General features: G+C 37.4%; 2 protein-coding genes across 2 annotated transcripts; both read left to right on the top strand.

Annotated features, from left to right (window-relative positions):
- The first annotated feature begins 3,214 nt into the window (after positions 1 to 3,214).
- Positions 3,215 to 4,698, top strand: LOC146558324 (fatty acid-binding protein, brain). Its single transcript, XM_085248181.1, has 4 exons — positions 3,215 to 3,357; positions 3,494 to 3,666; positions 3,951 to 4,052; positions 4,422 to 4,698. Exons 1-4 carry the CDS (start codon positions 3,285 to 3,287, stop codon positions 4,470 to 4,472), a joined length of 399 nt encoding a protein of 132 aa, XP_085104307.1. The 5' UTR covers positions 3,215 to 3,284; the 3' UTR covers positions 4,473 to 4,698.
- Positions 4,699 to 5,987: 1,289 nt separating this feature from the next.
- On the top strand, positions 5,988 to 15,445 carry smpdl3a (sphingomyelin phosphodiesterase acid like 3A). Its single transcript, XM_085248130.1, has 8 exons — positions 5,988 to 6,521; positions 7,107 to 7,320; positions 10,450 to 10,594; positions 11,058 to 11,154; positions 11,671 to 11,834; positions 11,966 to 12,146; positions 12,393 to 12,517; positions 13,764 to 15,445. Exons 1-8 carry the CDS (start codon positions 6,434 to 6,436, stop codon positions 14,076 to 14,078), a joined length of 1,329 nt encoding a protein of 442 aa, XP_085104256.1. The 5' UTR covers positions 5,988 to 6,433; the 3' UTR covers positions 14,079 to 15,445.
- Positions 15,446 to 23,597: the final 8,152 nt, after the last annotated feature.

Below are 23,597 nucleotides of genomic sequence, written 5' to 3'. Positions count from 1 at the left end.
AGACTGCTGAAAACTACAGTGCCATCTGCATATGTGAGTAGGGATTCAGCTACAAGGGCTGCACCTTCCACCACATCATGCACCGGTTCACATGTGTCACCAACCACAACTGGACCGGAGGGAAGTCCATCTACTGTTAAACACATTACTATTTTAGTTTGGGAAAGTTGGAATTTACCACATAAAAAAATCTAAATAAAATCTGTTTTTCTTTTTGAGATTGAATTCCCTGTTATGTATTGATATAGAAACAGAAACTCTGATATTCTGAATAATTAAACAAATATCTGTACTTTGGTGGAGAGTTCTGGTTTACTTTAATGTCAAATACTTTTAGTCAATGTGACTGTTTTTGCTTAATGTGTAATGGTAACTTTTTACGTCCACTGCAGAGATCAGGGGCAACAAGTAGTAACGCATAACATTTTTTTATAGGAGTAACTATTCAAAGGTTCCTGCAACTTTCCAAACGCAGCTATTTTAGTTTAGTTTTAAAACTCTGGAGGACATGTCATTGTGATGCAGCACAAAAGTATTACATTTATTCTTAAGAAAAACTACATATGCAAAGCTGAGCTTAAACAAAATACATTTCTGTACTGCTACTCTATATCTCACCACAGAGTGGCGGCAGAGAGTCTTCAGAGATCGTGGAAAGAAATCAAAATAAAATAAAGTTTCTTCAGCTGTATTTTATGGATAATATGCTTTCCAGTAAATGAGCAGGATAACTCCAGCATTATGCATGTGTCCTTCTCATTTTACTGCAATGATAAAAGTACTGACTGTACTGTGTTTGTTTTCTTGGATAACAAGATTTGCAGTTTGTGGATTTTTAAGCTTACAATTCAGATGATGAAACTGAAACAACTAAACAAAGTGATAAAATTAGCATGTTTCATATCTGATATGTAAAACGCAACGTACTGTATAGATATCTTATCTTGTGAACTGGACAATATCAGAAGAGAGTATTTGTCTTTATAAATCCTTCATGAATGGGTTTATTGTTAACCATAACAAGAAGTTTGCTTTGCTTTATGTAACTGAAAACTTGGTGCTTGAATCAGATGTGACGCCATCATTTTTACAGTTTGAGAAAGTTACACACACACGCACAGGGATTCGGTCACAGTAATTAGTGTGTGTGTTGAGCATGAAGACATTGTAGCTGTGGGGGTCATTAATGCAGTTAAGGACAAAAGGCTGTCAAATAAAGTGATTCTGCTTCACTGACGCGTCCCTACAGGAAACATTCCAGACATGAAAAGTTCTGTCTGTACCAAAAGACTAACAGAAGATAAAACGAAGTAAAAGAAATATAAGTAGTGGGCAGTGGCGGTTTTTGATATGGGCGACATGGGCATTTGCCCAGGGCGGCATCATGGCATTGCAAAAAAAAGTTCCTCTCACCTACGCTGCCCCGACATCATGCCAGTGCATTTTAGGAATTGTACAGGCACCGAACGGTTTTCTTTTGCCCATTTGTGGGGAGTAAGGGCGCCCTTCATTAACGAGGTGCGCCTGCTGCTTGCTGCACAGGGAGGAGAGGGGCGGGGTGGCGGGGGTTCTCTGGCTGTTTGGAGTAGTGCCTAATAACCAAATAAAAATAAATAAATAAAAACAAACAAACAGGGCTGTCAATGTTAACTCCGTCATCATGATTAACACAATTAAATTTTTTTAATGCAATTAATCCATCTGGAGCACAGAATGACTCAAAATTCCTGAAATGTCAACGCATTTTGGGCAGTTTGTCCAAAGTTTGTCCATTCTGAGCTCCAGATGGGTTGATTGCATTAAAAATTTGAATCAGGTTAATCGTAATGATGCCGTTAAGGCATTAACGTTGAAAGCCCTACAACAAACACAAAAACTGAAAACATTGTGATATAGATTTATAATTTGCACCGATGTGTTTTCTAAATTTTATCACACACATATAACCTAAAAGTGAGCGCGAGGGCCATCGGAGCGTCTGCTTGCTGCTGCTGCTCACACATCGCCTGTCAAAAGGGGAGGGGGCGTGCTGCTTCCAAATAACGATTCATAATATTGTAAATCCAAGTCCATTATGTATTAATTATTTTCCTGGGTTGTGTGAAATCCCAGAAAAAAAAAACTCTATACAACCCGAATCTGTGCATTAAGGTGTAGGTCTATTTATGCTGTGGGGTTGGGTGTTGATAGTGGAGTGCAAAATTACTAATGGAAGATGGAGAAGAAAAGGTCAAATTTGCCATCAGGTCCTCAGTTTAGAAAAAAAAGAGAAAAGAAGAAGAGGAGAAATGAGCAAAAGATACACGTAAGCAGATGTGTCTTTGGATAATGGCAGGTTATGTATTCTGAAACAAGATAACATTTATAGGGATTCGGAAAACTTCTGTTTACCTTTGTTAGCTACTTGGCTATGATAGTAAACAGTAGACAGACAGTACACACTGATGTGGCTTATTGAATCTTTTGGACTGTTTTCAGCACAATATTAATTAGCCATTAATTGGAAGAGCTGTATTGTTGATTTGTCTGCTATTCTCAGTGTGTGACGAATTATAATGACAGTTTGTTAACCACTTGCATACTCTCTCTCTCTCTCTCTCTCTCTCTCTCTCTCTCTCTCTGTCTTTCACTATATATTTATATGGTTAAATTCAATTCAGTATGGTTCTGACAACAGTTTTCACAATAAAATATGTTAATGTAATCCTTAATATGTTTGATGTGTGTGAGTGTGTGTCCGGGGGGTGGGGGGAGTGTTCGCCTAGGACACCAAACAGGCTCGGAACGCCCCTGAGTATGGGTTAACTCATGAACCTCATAGACAAGTAGCTCGTTCTCTAAAACCTCTGAACACAATCTTATTTTTAAAAACACAGATTGCAAGCTATAGTCATTAACTTTGCCTTATTTTTGATGAAATATAATTGCAAAATTATTCTTTACTCCATTACTTTTAAATGTTAAATTCCCTAGCTTGACATATGGCAATGATTCCTATCCCCAAACCCACTGGCATCCCTGAATGAGAGTAATTACATCATCAAGCATATAAATGGACACATTTAGCTTTCTTTTTTTCTTACCCTTGTCAAGAATATGACCCAATTCAAGTATCCAATCACAACCCAGTGAAAATCTCCTGAGCCAATAGGATGCCTGGTGACACCCACCTGCATGCATAATAATAAGAAGCTATAAAATAACATAAGGGGGGTGAACCTGCATAAGCTGCAGCTTGCTCAGTGTGCTTTGGAGATAACTTTGCCTCTCTGCAAACCTTCACCATGGTCGACGCCTTCTGTGCCACTTGGAAACTGATTGAAAGTGAGAATTTCGATGAGTATATGAAAGGACTTGGTAAGTAACAAACTTTCTTTTTTCTTTCTTTTTAAATACACAAATGCAATATTCTTTTGCACAAAAACGTTGTGATTAAAAATAGATGAAGGAGACTTGTAACCCAGGTATATTATCACCCCTGTCCTTTACTTAGGTGTTGGCTTTGCCACCAGGCAGGTTGGTAATGTGACCAAGCCGACTGTAATCATCAGCCAGGAGGGAGACAAGGTGGTGATCCGCACCCAGAGCACCTTCAAGAACACAGAGATCTCCTTCAAGCTGGGAGAGGAGTTTGATGAAACCACTGCTGATGACAGGAACTGCAAAGTGAGTTGACAATGAATGAATAAAAGAAAGATTTACAGCTTTTTGATTGTGGTCTGATTATCATTAAAAAAAATAAAATGTATTTCAAAGTACAAGAAAGCAAAATCCAAATTGTATGTTCACTGTGGTGATTAAATGCAAATTCAATCATTTTACACTCGTGTCAGTGGTTGGGTTCAACTTTTACCTGGACTTTAAATTAAATATTTCTTCAAATCATTTATAAATTGCATTATTTCTCCACTTCTCATGCAAAATGCATTCCCTTCTTTTCGTCTTTTCAGTCCACAGTGACTCTGGAGGGAGACAAGCTGGTCCACGTCCAGAAGTGGGACGGCAAAGAGACCAAGTTTGTCAGAGAAATCAAGGACGACAAGATGGTCATGGTAAGACAACCTTAATCTATATATATATATGAACATTTGCTGTATATAGACTTTCTATACATTTTGGGAGCACTTTTGGAGACAGACAAACAACATGGTTTTTTTTATAATGCAATTCCTTGAATTAAATGATTGTCAGTTGCTTTCTGAGCCTAATAAGCTTTGTAACAACATAAAATTGATTTTGATGATTTTATGCAGTAGATGAGGTCCAGTAGATCAGTCCAACCAAGACTGATTTACAATTGGTCTGGAATTTTCCTATAACAATTATATGATGATTTGCTGATTTAGCAAATGAGGATTCTTTTATATATATTTAATTAAGTAAACTTGAGAATCATACTTTCTGTCCTCTCTCCTGTGCAGAATCTGACCTTCGAAGACATCCACGCAGTGCGCACCTATGAGAAGGCATGAGTGCTCTGAGTGACAGCCTCCCAAAACTGTCCAAGAAGTGATGGGTTTATAAATATTGTTGACTGTATGCTTCTCTTTGCACTTCATCCTCCTCCATATGTAAAAGCAAGCTGCAAGCTGCACAAATTTTGTAAGTTTTTTTATATGAATACATTTCTGTCATGATGGATGGATCATCTTTGCAACCCTGTGCGGAAATACAAAATAAAAAAGGGAAAAAAAAGAATTTATTATTTGCCTCTTGCTTGATGTAGTGATATGGTGTTAAACTGAACAGCTGAACAGAATCTAAGAGACAGGCGAAGGGAAAGCATAACGTACACAAGATAATTGACTATCAAATTAAAACAGGAAGTGACTAACAAAGAAACCACGACTAAGACATACAAACTCGACAAAACAAACAGGGAGACCAAACATCCCCCGAGACCAGACACGACTGGAGAGGCAGAAAGGGAACTAACATGCTCAAACAAGAAACAAAGAACTAGAAATATAGATAACCAAACCTCAGAGGCACTAGAAATACAAAACTCTAGACAAATAATATGAAGCTTGAACAAACTTATTCCTTAAATTAAAAACCATGAATCATTAGTCCACAGCAAAAACTCAAAACACTGGATCGAAGACCCAGGACCATGATAACCTTAATCTCTCAGACAACTTTGCTCCATGCTTTAGATGTGATCACATATTTGATTCACTTAGCTCTCGTGGTTTTAATTACCAAGTACTTTTAGGTATTGAAGAGCAGTCAGTCTTTCCAGCAATTGTTCTTCTCCTCCTGCTATGAATCAGCAAATCAAGGTAATCAGTGTTCACTGAAATACTTTAAAATAAAGAAATAGTCTCTGTTTAATCTGTTCACAGGAACATCTCTATGCAGAGCAAAGAGAGAGAGAGAGAGAGAGCTAATTCTAGTGGTAAAAGCATTTCTATGAAAGAAATCAGTATTTCTATCATAATGTATTAGATCGGTTTACGACTGTGATTAAACCCCACCTGGTGCATCAGGAAATAACGTCTGAAAGCAAACTGTACCTTCAGCAGGAAACGCAGCCACAGTTAGAGATTATTCATAGATACATCCCTGATGGGACTTGATAGAGACAAAAAAAAGTATGCAAAACAGATATCACTTAGGGGAAATGTGAAGAAGTGCTGTGTGGTTACTTTGGAATAACTGACCTTTAAATCCAAAAAAGCCATATCCTGTAACTCACAATGCTGGGAGTAAATCATACAAGTATAACTAGATTTTATTTATTTATATTAATTATGTGAGGTTAATGTTTATTCAATTACACTGATTCAGTGAATTGTTTGAATGACATTTTGTGTAATTTAAGCATGTAACAATGATTTTTTTCTAACAAAAAGCAGTGGGAAACTTAATTTAGACTTGTGTTTGTAAATGAACCGTCCCATGTTGTGTAGCTTTCTGGATTTTATATTTATTGGGCTACATATTTAATATACAGGCTATACAGTACATAAGATCAAAACTCACATGTTTTGTGTAACTAAAGTGTATAATTATGTGAGCTACAGACAATAATTAAGTTATAGACTATATTTATATGAAAAACGTGTATACTTACTGCATTTGAATTATTTTAACCACATGTAACCACCTGCATAGGTATTTGAAAAAAAAAAAGGCTTTGATTTTGCCACCCCATTTGATGTCTTTGCCACCCTCATGCCACCCTAAGAAAATTTCTCTAGATTCGCCCCTGAGTAAATGTACTTACATAACTATACAAGCACAAATCCTCCAGGAACTTGACTTTCATTTTCACAAGTTCCTTCCCCTGCGTCTTAAAACACGGAAGTCACGTGACCATTCAGTCGCTTTGCTTCCTGTTTACTTCGGGATAGGGGCAGTAACATCTGACAGCTAGCTTGTGTATATAAGCTATGTGTTTCCCGGTGCCGTCGGTTTTAACGCTCTGAAGATGTTGCGTTTGTGTTTTCTGCTGCTGTGTTACAGCGCGGCTCCGCTTACTGCGGCACCGACTGGAAGACGTTACCTGGCGAGCACAGGTGAGCGAGAGCCCCGAAAACCTCCACCGTTAGCGACTTTGCACTATTTATATCTTGTGTTACTCTCCAGGGACTCAAAAACGTATAGTCCTCTGAACTGTGCAACGCACAGCTTTTTTCTCTCTGATAGAATTCATGCAACAAAATAGAAAACATGAAATATAAAGGTGGGAATTTTCTTATCTTTCATTTAGACACAAGACATGGTGGGTTTGAATTTAGGGTGAATATTTGCAGTTAAAGTTATATATTATATATATTTGGTGAAAACTTTACAATTGAAGACTGCTATTAAGTTAATATACAGTATATATAAGCCTTGTAACTATGACCTCAGATACATTGAGCTCACAAATCAAAATAAAATAGTCACTGACGCTGACAGGGAAAGAAATGCTAGTCTGTAATTCTAGTATTGGATGGGCTTATTATTCTTCTCAATTAAATCAAGTGGTTTAAATTATTTTTTGCATTTACATTTTCATAAAAAAATAAAATAAAATAACTTTAAAAATCAAACAGATTTTTAATTTGGTTCCATTCTAATTTCTGTTTTTGTCATTCACAATCACTTCATCTGTCCAGGGAGGTTTTGGCACATCACAGACCTCCACCTGGACCCCTCCTACCACCTGACCCCAGACCCCAAGAAGGTTTGTTATTCCTCCAAAGGAGTTCCTGCCACCAATCCCGGCCTGTATGGAGACTTCCTGTGCGACTCACCTTTCCGCCTCATTGAGTCCGCCTTCACTAACATGGCATCGCTCACACAGCCAGAGGACTTCATCATTTGGACTGGGTTGGTACTCTGATGAGGGAGAGAGAGTCTTTATTTTAGCTTTAAAAGGCTTTGCTGTGTTGCCTTCATGCAAATTGTGGGTTAACACAGATTCTTTTTTTTCAGACTTGTGATTTACAGATTATAGAAACCATAGAAGTGTTTTTGGATTGGTTTCACATCCCCATCCTACAGTGCAGCAACAGTCATGTACTTCTGTGTGAAAGTATGTGATCTGTACTTTTTGGGCTAAAAGATTGAGGATGTTTGTTAGAAGAATTTTTTTACTGTTATATTAGTAATAGTAAAAACAGAGACGTTCGAGGTAGATCACAATTTTATATGGCCCATATTTTCTTTCTCAGATGTTGTAACAGCTCGTGTATATAGTGCCATTACCAATTCAAGATTTCAGTTCATCCCATATCTTGATTCATTTTCAAATAGTTGCAAAACTAAAGACATTTTTAGCTTCAGCTGTTCTTGACACATAAAATTAAGACTGATTATAACATTTTACTACTTAACATTACCGTAAGTTTAGTTCAGAGTATCTAAGAGTATGAAGACAACAGTACTCTCTTTATGGAAACTCAGACTCAGGGAAAAATATATTTGATCATATTTATATAGAAATCTTTCTATAATTGTAAAATGTGAATTTTAGAGCGTTACTGCAGTCTGTTTATTCATCAAAATCACCCAGTGTATCAACCTTGATATATTCAGTTTGCAGCGTGCTCGCAGATACTGAGTTTCATGTAATTATACATTTAAAACACTCCGCTTGTGAACAATCTCTTTTAAAGCCACAGCTTTGGAAACCCCAACAAAAAGTGGTGGTGGTGTCATGTTAGAACTACATGTTCTTAACAGTAAGTTAGTCTTCACCTCTTATATAGTTAGGAGCTCGAGGCTACAGGAACCATTTCCAGTTTAACCACTAGTTCCAGTCAACACAGTCGATTATCAGTCCTGTTCCTCAAACCTGAGATGTTTTTATGACACATTGCAAAACAGTGACAAATTTGTGACAGTAAACCCTTTTGCACAACTCAGCCATGCTCAGGGATTTTCCTGTCCCAAATATATATAGAAATTAGTTAAAACGAATCAGAACTATTAAATAGGATTGATAATAGTATTGATATCATTAAAATCATATCGGTTGTTCATATCAGTTACATGAACCTGTAGCAAGAACTACCTTGCTACAGGTGTTCGAGGCTAAGTTTGATAAACATTCTGCCGAGATCTGTTTGTCCTTTTTTTTCTCTAAAGTCACATCATGCTAAGTTGTACACCATCAGAATTAATAGAGATTTTAATGTTTAAGTTTATTTTTTTAATCTTCTTTGACTTGTCACCAGTACCTAGTAGTGGTTTGGAGAGTTAAAGAGGTGACATTATTATGTTTGTGATTAGTTCAGAATTTCCATTGTCAAAAGTTTTTCTGTAAGAAATACACCAACCATAGATGCCTTCATGCGACTCAACAGGAAAAGTATCACTTCCTGAGATGTTATCTGGCTCACATCTCATTAGAAAAACCCACAATTTGTTTTCCTTTTGTGGGTTTTTTTGTGAGCACCACATGGGCCTCATCCATCACGTGATCAGAATAGAGTGCTGTGAAAAGTGTTTGCCCTCTTCCTGATTTTATTTTTGGCGCATTTGTCACATTAGACACAAATAACCTGAGTAAACACAAAATGCAGTTTTTTAAATGATGATTTCATTAATTAAGGGAAACAAAGATGACCTAATAACTGGTTATGCCTTTACTGCAAGAACTGCAGTCAGATGTTTGTCATAAGTGGCAATAAGCCTTTCACATCACAGAGGAGGAATTTTGGCCCTCCCCGCTTTGCAGAATTGTTTTAATTCAGGTATATTGGAGCAAAAAAAAAAAAAAAAAAAAAAAAGGTATATTGCAGCGTTTCCGGGTGTGAAAACAGAAACATGGCAATTACTTTTTAATAGATGTTTAATGAAGTTTGATTGTCACTTGAGCTAAAATGCTGAATCTTACAATTTTATTTTCTCATGAATAAATAAATAAGTGCAATTATTTCAGAGTGCCTACTGAAATAGTACTGAATAAAATCATGCAATCCCAGTCAAGCACTGAAGCTCCAGGTCTGAGAGATGAGCAGAAGTTATCTACTCACTGTGAAAAGTAGCATTAAAGGGAGCTCTGCATGCTTTATAAGAGGTTAAAATAATTAGAGTGAACCAATGTTCACTACACTGCGATAGTGACACAGGATAAGTAAGCGTAGCAGAATTGCACTCATGCACCTTTTTAATAATCTGCAGCTAATCAGCTAAGCCAGGAATTCATAGGCTTATTAAACGTGCTTAAGAGAACGGCTTGGCACTTAAAACTTAAAAAGACTCCCTGGGGTGGAGGATTAAGTTACTGTGCAAGCAGATTTGTGCTTTATGCTGTTGTTATTGGGCTTTGCAGCACAAGTTTGCCATTTCACTTAATGGGGAATCCATTGTACAGAGGAATTTACAACATGTTTGCAATATTGGACAAGCCAAGCATGCTTGGAACATATTCCAATGTTATGTAGAGGGAATTTAGTCCTGTTAGGAAGTTGGTGGGTTTTCCAGATTTCTGCTGAAGAAATGATGACTGAGCTGCTCCCAGTGACTTTAACTCACTGCAGTTACTGTTCTCACATTTTAATCTTCATTACTGAAGCATTTTATTGTAATAAGCCAAAACAACACAAGCCATGTTGTTTTTTAATAACAGACAAATACTGAATTGTTTTCTCCACCTTAATTTTTCCTTTTTGAGGAGTTCTAATATCATAGTTTTGTCACTGCTGTCAGGAAAACTGTACGATTAGAAATAGATAACGTCAGTAGACAGTAGATTAAGACTAAATCAGTAGGAAATCAATGACCTGATCTCATTTTAAATATTCTGCTATCATGACTGATCATTCAGTTGCTCTGTATTTTTTTTAAGTAGCATTTTAAAAAAAGTTAAAAAGCGAAGGTTGATCACCATTCATTCAGATAATTTAAGCAACCAAATGTTGGGATCACCATGTGTCTAGATGTCTTATTTTACTTTGTCTGCATTTCACTGCAAATAAAGTGAAATAACTGGATTTTATTTTCCCCTTTCAGTGACAGCCCACCTCACGTCCCTCCAGATGAGCTCTCTACAGACATAGTCATCCAGGTCATCAGTAACATGACCCAGACCATCAGACAGCACTTCCCCAACCTGACAGTCTACCCTGCAGTTGGAAATCATGACTACTGGCCTCAGGTGACTTTATACAAGTAGACAGCAAGCAGTATCTCAAGCTTTACACGGAGAGCAGTGATGATTTTTGCTCCACTAATGTTCGTCTGATGCATCAGGTTCTGGGGATAAAATGAAAGTGTAACTTAAAAATGAGTTGCTGTATGAAGCATTTTAGTTTATGCTCCCATTTTTTTTGCAGAAGTAAATGAGGGACGTTTTCTTATACAGACTATGAGCATGCTTTAACTCATTTATGTGGTTGGGTAACATCCATCAGTATTTTCAGTTTTCAAGGGTTTATTTTACAATAAGGCTCCATTTAATTTAACAGAAACACTGTGGTACAAGAATTACATGCATATAGCCCCAGTAATAACAGTGGGTGATACCAGCTGACTTATATGTGAGATGTCAGGTTGCATTTCACATTTTTAATAACCTACTTTTGGAATAACAATGTATCATTGCTCATCATTGTTCTTAGGACCAGATGCCAACCTCCACTAATGCCATCTACAAAGCTGCTGCCCAGTTCTGGAAACTCTGGCTGCATGATGACGCTCTGCTAACACTCTCACAAGGTACATCAGTCACCACATGTCAGACCAACAAATTCAAAACTTTTCTCTGCATTTTAAAGCTTCAACTCTTACTGCTGTACATTTAATGTAGCCTGACTTCTAAATGGGTAGGTACAGGGTATATATCAGCCCAAACTTCTGAGAACTGTAAAGTTCCCACATGAAGAAATGAGGAAGTTAGAAAACCACTGACCTTTGGCATGTGCTGATGAATACCCTTTGATCCAGCAAGTGTTGCAATTCAGGAAGTTAATGTAAAGTGCAACACGGTGTATGTAAAGGTTTGATGATGAATCAGTCAAGCTTTTTTGGGTAATTGCTCAGAAAATGTGAATGTAGTGGACTTCTCTCAAGCAAACCTTTGTTTGATTTGTGAAACAATCTGTGCAGTGAGCATGTGCAGTTGATTCTGTAAAACTGGAATAAAGCCATGCATAAAGCATGTTTTTCAAAAGCTCAGTGTGTGGCATGACGTTAGGTGTAGCCTTCATTTTGTTCCTTGTTCTGTTTTTGCAGGTGGTTTCTATTCACAGCTTGCTAAGCCTGGTTTGCGGGTTGTTAGTCTCAATACGATCCTTTACTATAGTCCCAATAATGTCACACAGAACATGACAGACCCTGCGGGGCAGTTTGAGTGGCTGGAAAAAACTTTGGAGAAAGCTGCTGAGAATCGCGAAAAGGTTTACAAGTTTCTACTGCAAACATTTTTTTGTCATATTAATCACCATAGTGATCATCATATTGATCTATATGAAAGATGCCGGATGGTTAAATATATCTGTGGTTAAATATGCCTTACTTTTCTCTGTAGGTGTACATCATAGGCCATGTGCCAGTCGGGTTCCTGCCCTTTGCCAGAAACATCACAGCTATAAGAGAGAACTATAACGAGAGGCTGGTCACCATCTTTAGGAAGTACAGTCATGTGATTGCAGGACATTTCTATGGACACACTCACAGAGACAGCATCATGGTGCTGCTGGACAAACAAGGTGTGAGAAAATATCAATCAGTTTCTTTAATAATGGAGTTTAATATGTTTCTTCCAAGTGCGGTATCACCTTTTTGTTTTTAAGCACTTGTCATTTTTAAAAATGTATCGCAAACCAGTTGTGAGCAAGCAAACTTCCTCTCTAGATAAAACGTGAAAAGACAGACAATCTGCTAACTTCCTTAATTAAGGAAAGGAATCACCGAAATTTTCTTATTTTGTTTTTCTCTTTTCTCTTTTTCTGTAGGTCAACCTGTGAATTCTCTATTTGTGTCACCGGCTGTTACACCGATCAAAAATCTTGCGGAGCTCTACTCCAATAACCCATCTTTCCGCATGTACTTGTACAACAACAAGGATTACACTATGCTGGTAAGGAGCTCTGGTCCTACTATCTGCTCATAACTCAATATCTTATTATTGTTCAGATTAAGCAAATGCCTTGGTTTTTAAAATGGTTTAAATATAAAACGAGCAAAGACGTATGCAAACATCTTTATGTGATAAAAGATTGTTGTGCACATTATTACAAAATCATGGCAGTTAGTCACCCATGAAAGTGTGGTTTAGTGATGTTTAGTAATGATGGATGTGGTAAAACTTATAGAAGGGTTGGGCCACCATCAGTTTAACTGCCAGAAATGCTGCTGATATATATTCAATAAATATACATTATTTGCAGACCAACCAAGGTTCATCTTGGACCTTAGATTTTTTTTATTGGCGTTCTAGTCATTAAATAAATGTGCAAAGACGTTTGGAGGTTTTAAAACAAAGAACAGGAAAAGGCCGTCAGCAGTCAGAAAAAACAAAGTATTCTGTCACTGCATATTGTAGCAATATCATATAATTAAAAAAAGTCATAGTGTAAACCACAGGTGTCGAACTCCAGGCCTCGAGGGCCGGTGTCCTGCATGTTTTAGATGTGTCCTTGATCCAACACAGCTGATTTAAATGGCTAAATTATCACCTCAACATGTCTTGAAGTTCTCCAGAAGCCTGTTAATGAACTAATAATTTGATTCAGGTGTGTTGAAACATGGTGATATCTAAAACCTGCGGGACACCGGCCCTCGAGGCCTGGAGTTCGACACCCCTGGTGTAAACCATTAAAGGCAAAAAACAAAAATGTCCATCTGATATTCTGGAAACCATCAACTGAACACCTAAAGGCAGCGGTAACAATCGTAAAATCATTTGTTACATGAGCAATACATCTCTTAAACTAACAGATTGGCTGTGACAGGTTGGACAGATCAGTGGTACAGTTGGGAAAAGGACTTGCTATTTTGGGGACCAGTGAAATCCCGGGGAGTTTCACAATTAAAGCATAAAAACTTAAAAGGAAAGAGTGTAGGAATGCAAAAGAAAGCTGAAAACTGTTCAAGCTGGAAAGCAGATGACAAATTTAGGTCAAACTACAAAAGTCCCGCGCTCCAACACCTACTCTAACTTTTATCTCATTGCTCAAAAACAGAAGCCGAAGTCCTTCTTAATGATTTATCACGGTGTCAATCAGCACACAAAAAACTGTTTGTGGCATTCAAAAAGACTCAAAGACTTTTTTCTTTCTTCTCTTTCGCTCCCTTTTTTGGTTCCTTTCTCTTTCTCTCTGAAGGATATCTGGCAGTACTATTTGAATCTGACGGAAGCCAATGAGAAACAAAGATCAGACTGGACGCTTGAATATATCATGACTGAGGCTTTTGGACTGACTGACCTGCAGCCGCAAAGTTTACTCCAGCTGGGCCTGAGTTTTATGCTGCCGCAGACAAAAAGCTTTGATAAGTATTTTAACCACTTCATGGTCAGCTACAACGACAGCATCATCTGTGATGGAATATGTAAGGTCAGCCAGGTGTGTTCTGTGCTCTTTCTGGACCAGCTGTCCTACTCCAGATGTGTAACGGGAGATGAACGGACATCCACATGAAGGGTCTTTGAGTGATTTTTCTCAGGAGCCAATAAGACTTCAGTGTTTTTATGATTTCAGACATATTATATTTAAAAAAAAAAAAAAAGGGGGAAATTCAGTGCACTGATTAAAGTCATAGTATAGCATATTTTAAATGATTTATCAATATTGAATTTTGATAATAATATTCTGAAGTATTACATTTTGCAAACTAGATGAATGAAGTCAGAAAAAGGGAAGCACCATATAATGCCTATGCTGCTTAACATATATTTATATATTTCCCTAAAGAAATGCAGGGAAAACTTTTTTTTAGGGATATTTTTTTCACCTATTTAATTGTATAAATCTGCAAACATATGCAGATGGGGTCAGGACCAAAAGGTGATAGTAGATAAATGACTGACAATACAGAAAATACAGTCATTCATACATAATGATGATACTGAATTGCTGGTGTCTCATGTCTGTAGTCTCTAAGAACAAAAAAACCCCTCAAACTCGTCTGTGTGTTTATTCTGAGAGGGTGGAGGACGTTAATTGTAGCTCCTAGCTCCATCATGCAAGTTTATTCCATGTAGTCCTTGCACTAATCGATTACAGCCAAACTTTGGATTAAATGCTGCCAAATGTCACCCATCACTTGAGTTTATTGTGTTGATTAATCATGCATACTTGAAATATTTCAGAGGAAAATTTAAATGAAATCCTTTAGATCTAAAGAAGGACAGCTCTGCTGTAAATGAGGAAAAAGATTCAGCTGTAGTCTTATGGAGATGTAAATCCAGCTTTTGTTGGCTTACGTTTATATTCTTCTATTAGCTACAACTGATTAGTCAAATCTGGTTTTGATGTATATGTTAGTGTACCAGGTCACCAAAAAAAACTTTAATTGCATAAACTATACAAATTGCTCCATACAGGAACATTAAAGACATTCAGTTTAGTCACAACTTTCATTAATAAAATCACAAGATTAACATAAGATTTAAAAGTTTGAAAATTATGGGTTTTTTTGGGGTTTTTTAAATTGATTTTGTTAAACTTTTTGATTGTCTGACAAATTCTGACTATACAAGACTAAACCTGTCACATTATCCATTCCTTAATGTTGCATAAACCAGGAGTTTATTCTTCTATTGAAATGCATGCTTTAAATTTAATACCCTTAAAAGAACACCGAATTATAAAACATGTACAGTAAAAATGTACTGTAAGAGAAATGTATCTACCCTGGGTAAAATGTGCATGAATGATGGCATGTTGAGCTGCTGCTTCAGAATGGAATAGCACCAGATGACTTGTCTTGTTACATGTAAGAGAAAATCTTGATTTCCTTTTAATGATTATTTTTCTATTAAATAAAACCCTTTATTCAAAAGTTCCATTGACTCTATTGTCCTTGTTTTCACAGGCAGGTTAATAGAGTACTAGCTGTTGCAGTTAATGAAATAAAAAAGAAGCTGAGCTGCAACTTTTAAGAGTGGCTAACTTGGAAGTGACACTTAAACTTGTGCTGGCTAGTTCATCTCTGCAGGAGGGGCGCAGGAACGACGGCTAAGCCCGGATGACCTTCATACTCCCTCCCACCATTAGCCCATGATTTTATTCTTCTCTTGTTCAAACTTTCCAGAAACTCCTCTTGTTTCTCAGCCTCCACTTCAAGCATTTGCCCCTCTCTTCTTCTCACCACCCTCCCAACTCTTTTGTCCCTTTTCCTCCCTCCTCCAATGTTGATTACACCTCTGCTAAAGATTCACAGCACTTTTTTTTTCAATCTGGGTTTTTCCTGGCTCAGATTGAGCCTTTGAGAGTAGACTACAATCAGTCTGTATACAATAAAAACAATGACTCTGTGTTACCTTATTTCACAGTAACATTTTTGAACTCCTGAGTAACTTTTTTTAAGCTCCTCATAATTTCTCTTATATTCTGTCCGGAGTTTAGAAAATATTCTTGGGCAGTGAATGTGTACTCTGTGTTATTGTTAAACCTTTCCCCCTCATGTGCCTCTTTGCCATTATTATTCCTGACCAACCCCTGCCTCCCCCCACTCAGTGCCTGACAGGACGTAACCGTGGAGACAGAGTTGGTGGAGAGCATGGCGATGGAGAGGACTCCATTGCCACGGCAACATGAGTACAGCTCCCAGTCCTGTGAATTCACTCTTTCAGTCACTTTTGTTGGCAGTTATTTAACTACTGAATTGCCAGGCTGATGAAGTCTGCAGTGGAGTATGCAACACTGTCTGAACTTAAGGCTACTAAAGGCGAGTTAAAATAGGAGATGATCTCTGAAGGGTTCAGTCAGTGGAATGAATTTCAATGAATTGGTGCGAGGTCACAAAATATATTCTTCTAAATTGCATTATTTATGTGTTGTACTTACCAAATTACATAATGTGTAAATTGCCAAACAATAAATAAATAAGATTCCCTCCACTGGGTATCAAAATGATCCCTAAGAGGAAGAAGAGAAATAGGAGACACCAAGAAAGCATGGAGCCAAGTACATCAGACTGTAGTCTGAGTCTCATAGTTTTGATTATAGTTCCCATAAGAGCCAAATTACTAGTTTGTGAAGGGAGTACTACACACTGCAATATGAAAGCTGTGTTTTCTTTTTTTAATGGCAACTTCTGTCATTGGAACAGCTTTTATTTTTCCCAAACAAAAATACTGCACAGCAGGAATGAGTCCTAAAATAATAATAACAATAATATCATTAAAACCAAAAAAATGAGTTGGTATTTCACAGTAGGCTGAATGATGTCGAAGTAAACTTTTTTTCACTGGGTTTTTTTTTTTGTTTTGTTAGATGTCTAAAATCAGGCCTGATTTCACATTTTGCTCTGCATCTGTAAGTAAAGATCAGCTGTTTAAGATAATCATGTAGCCATATTAATGCTTTAATTAGTAGAATTGTTGTTGCCACACTAACTTGCATTAGCCACTGGAGCAAAGGAATGAGGGCTGCTGAAAACCTTTGTTCTCCTTTGTAGGTTATTTCTAATTTCTGATTATAAACAAAATACTGATTTGATTCATTTCACTTTAAATAAAATCAAATACATAGGTATATATTTAAAGATATTATTTTTCAAAGTTACACACTAAGCATTGCATGTGTTTTACTATCTGGCTATGAAATAACACAAACATATATGTAAGATGAAGGTTTTGTGTGGCAAAATCACAATTATCAAACAAAAAAAACCAATTTGTCTTTATAAGCATGCATCTTCCAAATAGAGATTGTGAAAGCAAAACTAATGAGGCTACAGAGTGAAAGAGGGATTCAATAGCTGAAAACACACAGTGGTGCAACTAAGCTGGTTGGCTGGTTGGTGGACTGTCTGTCTTCTTAAATGACTGTCTGTTTGGCTAGCTGTCCCTTTGGCTGACTGACCCACATGTTCAGGTTTGCATACATTTCTGCTTTAGTTCCAGTTGGCTGGCTGGTGGAGGCCCACAATCAGTTAATCTGAGGATTACTGTCAGGACAGTACAGCCATCCAACTGCCCTCTCCTGGGGAGCTGGAATCTCTCTGGGTTTATGTGTGTATGGTTCAGATCACCATTACCCTTCAGGTTTCCAAATCACTTAATCCCTTTTAACATGTTTGGGTTTTAAATGCTGTCTTTCTCTTTACAACCAGAGATCCCCCATTTGATTTTAATGGTTGCAGATTTAGTTCTGTTGCATTATACTTGCTGCAGATTACTCTGGTGGTTGGTGATTTTGCTGGAGGAGAGTAAATCAGCACAATAGATCTAAGCAACATTTTCTAGTTAGCTATTTAATTGAAGTTTTGCTAATCAGTTGAAGCCACATTGTTTGTTCTTAGTGTCTTCTAGTAATGTTAAGAACAACACAAACTCTAGTGATCTAAGGACAGATGTATGAATATGTGTAACCTGCCTGTGCCAAACCTATCATTTTGGGGTATTGGATAGTAAAGAAAACATAATTAAGATACCTATTAGCCCTTTTTTACATGCCTTCAGTGGACTTCAAGCCTAACAGTGTGCACTCAAGATAGAAGAAATTAATATTTTTTATAGTGTTGTGTAATTTAACATGATTTTTTCCAGCAATATTTTTCTTTTAGTTTTACCCTAAATATGGTAATTATGATACTTACATACTATGCAGCCTAATGAAATAACAATGTCCAATATTTATCGGGCAAACCACTTGGTCTCTTAGTTGTCTATGGAGCCCTGGTTTTGACCTTGCTGCCTTAGTGCTTTGAGATTTGAGCATCCTTTTAGCTCAAGTCCAAGGTCAGGGGTGGACGGAGACCTCAGGCTACCTCCTCCTTTCTGGTCTTTAATCCTTTTTGGTAAACCAGCTGTCTGGACTAAAAGTGATTAGTCCTGTTGAGATGCAGTTCTACTTAGTAAGTCTGTCAACAACTGTTATGCCGTATTATCAGTCACTCCATCAATTCTTCTTCTATATCAAGTGAAGCTGCTGAAACAATAATTTTTGCATTACTTTATTATTATAAATGCTCTATTCTTGTACTTAAAACTAAATACTCTGCCTACATTGGCCTCATGATTGTGAGTGTATTTTGATTGATTGATGCTGATGTAGCACTGATCTTATTAACAGTAAGACTAAGAAAAGTCTCAATCTGTTCTCTTTAAAGGTTTGGATAAGTAATGAAACCTCTCTCCTTATTTGATTCTGTGAACTATGAAAACTTTTTTTGTTCTTTTGAAACATCAAAAGGTAAAATAGGAAGACATCATTTTATGTGTGCTCAACTGCATAAAAAAGTTTTATATTTACTGTAAAACTTCAGATTAAATGCTACTTTAAGTATACATTTTCCACCAAAAAAGCCACAGTTGAAAGTGTGCTAAACACAATGCTTCTTTCATAGTTCTGGTCCCCAGTGTGATATTCTCTCACACTCAAATCTCACACAGTCGATAATGGCCAGAGAGAGACAGAGACAAAGAAATGGGGGGTCTTAGTCTCATGCTTCAGTAGTAATTTGTCAGCGGGCATGAATGGGCTCCTTCATCAGTGATGGGGAGAGCAACAAGCAATCCAAGGGTAGTGTATGTATATACGTGCATGTGTGGTGCACATGCGTGTACGCTAGTGGGGGTCCAGTCTCAGATTGGAGTTTGTGCTACACTTCTTGTAGTCAGATCCTTTGTATGGGACCACCATAGGGTGTTCCCCCAGCAGCCAATCGGGCTCCACAGAACACATTACTTCACTCTGATGGCAGCCGAGCCAAGTTGGGCCAGCATCCACCCAAATAAAGGCTAATTTAGAGAGAGCATGAAAAAAGACCCGGAGAAGAAAAGGACTAAACTGGAAATACAAATATGACTTCTGAACACTGAATTTTTTTAATGAATACATTTCTTTCTGACTTTGATTATACAGGGAGTGCAGAATTATTAGGCAAGTTGTATTTTTGAGGAATAATTTTATTATTGAACAACAACCATGTTCTCAATGAACCCAAAAAACTCATTAATATCAAAGCTGAATGTTTTTGGAAGTAGTTTTTAGTTTTAGCTATTTTAGGGGGATATCTGTGTGTGCAGGTGATGATTACTGTGCATAATTATTAGGCAACTTAACAAAAAACAAATATATACCCATTTCAAGTATTTATTTTTACCAGTGAAACCAATATAACATCTCCACATTCACAAATATACATTTCTGACATTCAAAAACAAAACAAAAACAAATCAGCGACCAATATAGCCACCTTTCTTTGCAAGGACACTCAAAAGCCTGCCATCCATGGATTCTGTCAGTGTTTTGATCTGTTCACCATCAACATTGCGTGCAGCAGCAACCACAGCCTCCCAGACACTGTTCAGAGAGGTGTACTGTTTTCCCTCCTTGTAAATCTCACATTTGATGATGGACCACAGGTTCTCAATGGGGTTCAGATCAGGTGAACAAGGAGGCCATGTCATTAGTTTTTCTTCTTTTATACCCTTTCTTGCCAGCCACGCTGTGGAGTACTTGGACGCGTGTGATGGAGCATTGTCCTGCATGAAAATCATGTTTTTCTTGAAGGATGCAGACTTCTTCCTGTACCACTGCTTGAAGAAGGTGTCTTCCAGAAACTGGCAGTAGGACTGGGAGTTGAGCTTGACTCCATCCTCAACCCGAAAAAGCCCCACAAGCTCATCTTTGATGATACCAGCCCAAACCAGTACTCCACCTCCACCTTGCTGGCGTCTGAGTCGGACTGGAGCTCTCTGCCCTTTACCAATCCAGCCACGGGCCCATCCATCTGGCCCATCAAGACTCCCTCTCATTTCATCAGTCCATAAAACCTTAGAAAAATCAGTCTTGAGATATTTCTTGGCCCAGTCTTGACGTTTCAGCTTGTGTGTCTTGTTCAGTGGTGGTCGTCTTTCAGCCTTTCTTACCTTGGCCATGTCTCTGAGTATTGCACACCTTGTGCTCTTGGGCACTCCAGTGATGTTGCAGCTCTGAAATATGGCCAAACTGGTGGCAAGTGGCATCTTGGCAGCTGCACGCTTGACTTTTCTCAGTTCATGGGCAGTTATTTTGCGCCTTGGTTTTTCCACACGCTTCTTGCGACCCTGTTGACTATTTTGAATGAAACGCTTGATTGTTCGATGATCACGCTTCAGAAGCTTTGCAATTTTGAGACTGCTGCATCCCTCTGCAAGATATCTCACTGTTTTTGACTTTTCTGAGCCTGTCAAGTCCTTCTTTTGACCCATTTTGCCAAAGGAAAGGAAGTTGCCTAATAATTATGCACACCTGATATAGGGTGTTGATGTCATTAGACCACACCCCTTCTCATTACAGAGTTGCACATCACCTAATATGCTTAATTGGTAGTAGGCTTTCGAGCCTATACAGCTTGGAGTAAGACAACATGCATGAAGAGGATGATGTGGACAAAATACTCATTTGCCTAATAATTCTGCACTCCCTGTACTTGCCTGTGATACATAGGTAGTGCCCGTCCGCTTAAGCTGTTGAGTTATTGGTTTGGTTTGGTTGTCTGTGTGTTTGTTACCTGATTAAATCAAAACATTCTTAACAGATTTGCACGAAAATTCAAGTTGTGGTTTTGTCCAGTTTATAAAGGATTATCATTTGTAGGTAATCTGTATCTGGTTTCAGCAAATTTTTGATTGTTTCTCTCCCAGTTTGAGACAACTTTAAACAAATAAAAAAATAAAATAAAAGGATATTTTGCATCACCAAAAATATCAAATGAATCCAAATGCAGAAAGGCCTCTAGACCCAGTATTTTTTATTTAGCATTTCAATGCACACTCTGTGAGTATAAAGCAGGCAGAGTCTAGGAAGTAAACAGCGTTACAAACAAACGCATTAGTTTAGTGATACATCAAAGAAACATGCAAAATTAGTTTAATGATAATCCTTTAATGGCAACTGGAAAAGGCTCATCCATTTATCTCAGATTTCCATATATCCTTTTTCTACATATATTCAGCAACATGAATAACATTTTCCATTGGGTTGCTTTATGTGTTGCAAACCTTTATTAAATGTTTGACCACTGTGTCCCTACTGAGATTCAGTAACAATTCAACTCTGATGATATCCCTGTGTTGATTTGGGCGATGGCAAATTAGATTTTCCCCTAAATGTCAGTGTATTCATGTGAGATAGTTTGATGTAAAACAAAAAGTTTTACTTTATTACTAAAAAGAAGCAGAGACTATAAGACTTTCACTGTATAACAGGAGCTACGCCAGTTAACAAAGAAGCCTTTCTCAAACTTTGGCGCCGCTGTATTGTAAGGGTAAAACCTGGCTGTGTGTGTGGATGTGCGTGTACACAGTGTGCGCATTTTCAGTATGAATGAGCTGGAAGGAGGCCAGCTATTGACAACTGCATGGCTGAGACTACACTTCCAATTAAAATTTCACCTAGTAACCAGAGTTGTACATTTCCCACTAGAGTAGAGCTATTGTACAAGAAAACAAAGGTCTCACTATTGTGCTGGTGATGAATTTATGAATGGCAACAAAGGATCGTGGCCACTGGAAATAAAAGAGTGTCATTATAACAGTGTTATGAAATTTGTCACTGCATGTGTTACAGGCTGTAAGAAGTTGTAGACGTTTAAAAGTGACCAATAAACGTCTGTCAGAATGAAGCAGCAGGAAAAAAAAAACACTTTAATATTTATTTCCCACTTTTTTTTAGACAAATCAAGAAGCAATGGTGACACTTAATTCTGCCTCAACTTACATTGACTATACAATTTTATTTTTCTTCTATTCTTTTATTCTTTATCTGCACTCTATCATACTCTGGAGCTTTAAGTCATATAACCCAATCTTCAGGTCTGATAACCACCTCTTATTACCTGATGATACCTGATTTTTTTAGCTTTTGTTTAATATGCCTCTAATCATAAACAATAACCAGTGGATAGAAAGGGAAGTTCACACAGAAGCCCTCCAGTGCAAAATGGAGGGCTTCTGAACAGAAGCTAAGTCAACAGATATGCTCATGTGTTCCCGAACTAGGGAGGAAGTAACTCTGACTATACCAGAGTATAGCATTAAACCAGGATTAAACTTGTTAACAGACAGCGGGTGATTTAACCTGCCATACTGAATGAAAGTGGACCGATGTATAACATGGTCAAGTAATAACATTTGCCTCTTTAATGTTCATATTTTCCATTTTTTATAGTTCTACTGACCCGTTCCAACTTTTTGTATATGTGTAAAAACCAAACACATTATCTAAATTGATGGTTGTAGCTTATGCCTATAAAACTATCTATGAACATATAAAATCAAAATATATCAAGTTAATGAAAGGTAACCATAAATGTAAAAGATTATGAATAAACGATTAACCCTCTGAAGTGAACATAAAAAGACATCTAAGTCTTTTAACAATTCAGACCTCAGTTTCTGTGGAAAATTAGATCTAACAAACTAGAAGGTTTACTTCCCATTTAACCCCTATTTTAACCCAAATGTTGTCTCACCTGCACCTGCAAACTACTAGACAGTCAGGCTTCAAGTATCAAGCCAGCTATTTAACACTGCTGGTGTAATCATGACCACATTATTAAAATACAAATAATGCTGAAGCAAACAACTTCCATGTCTTCTTTCTCGCTCTCTCTTTTAAACAAAGACTTTTATTCAAATAGAAATGCAGGTACATTTAAAATGCATTAGAAACTAAGCAAGGTAAACAATTTTAATAAAATCCTTTAGAAAAATGATATTGCCAAGCAAATAAAGTGGGTTGTTACAGATACAATATAAACATGATATATAGGCTGCTGCTTTATGATTGAACTTACATGGTTAATATGCACTAAAGTGAAGTGTGTAGTTTCTGTTCTCCACACTGTCAGTGTTTATCTAGCTTAAAAACCTGAGAATGAAAAAGTAAGTTGTCATATGTGTCCCTCCGAACAGGGAACAGATGTGATGTTTGGTGCTGTATTTCTACAAAAGTGTTATCTGCAGCAGATGTGTGTGTGTGTGTGTGTGTGTGTGTGTGTGT

Source organism: Mchenga conophoros, linkage group LG15 (assembly GCF_057382185.1).
Source record: "Mchenga conophoros isolate Kocher_MC1m ecotype Shallow Benthic linkage group LG15, M_conophoros_male_GT1.1, whole genome shotgun sequence".
NCBI classification, from domain to species: domain Eukaryota; kingdom Metazoa; phylum Chordata; class Actinopteri; order Cichliformes; family Cichlidae; genus Mchenga; species Mchenga conophoros.
The sequence above is the reverse complement of the archived record's forward strand: the minus strand, read 5'-3'. Positions and strand labels throughout refer to the sequence as shown.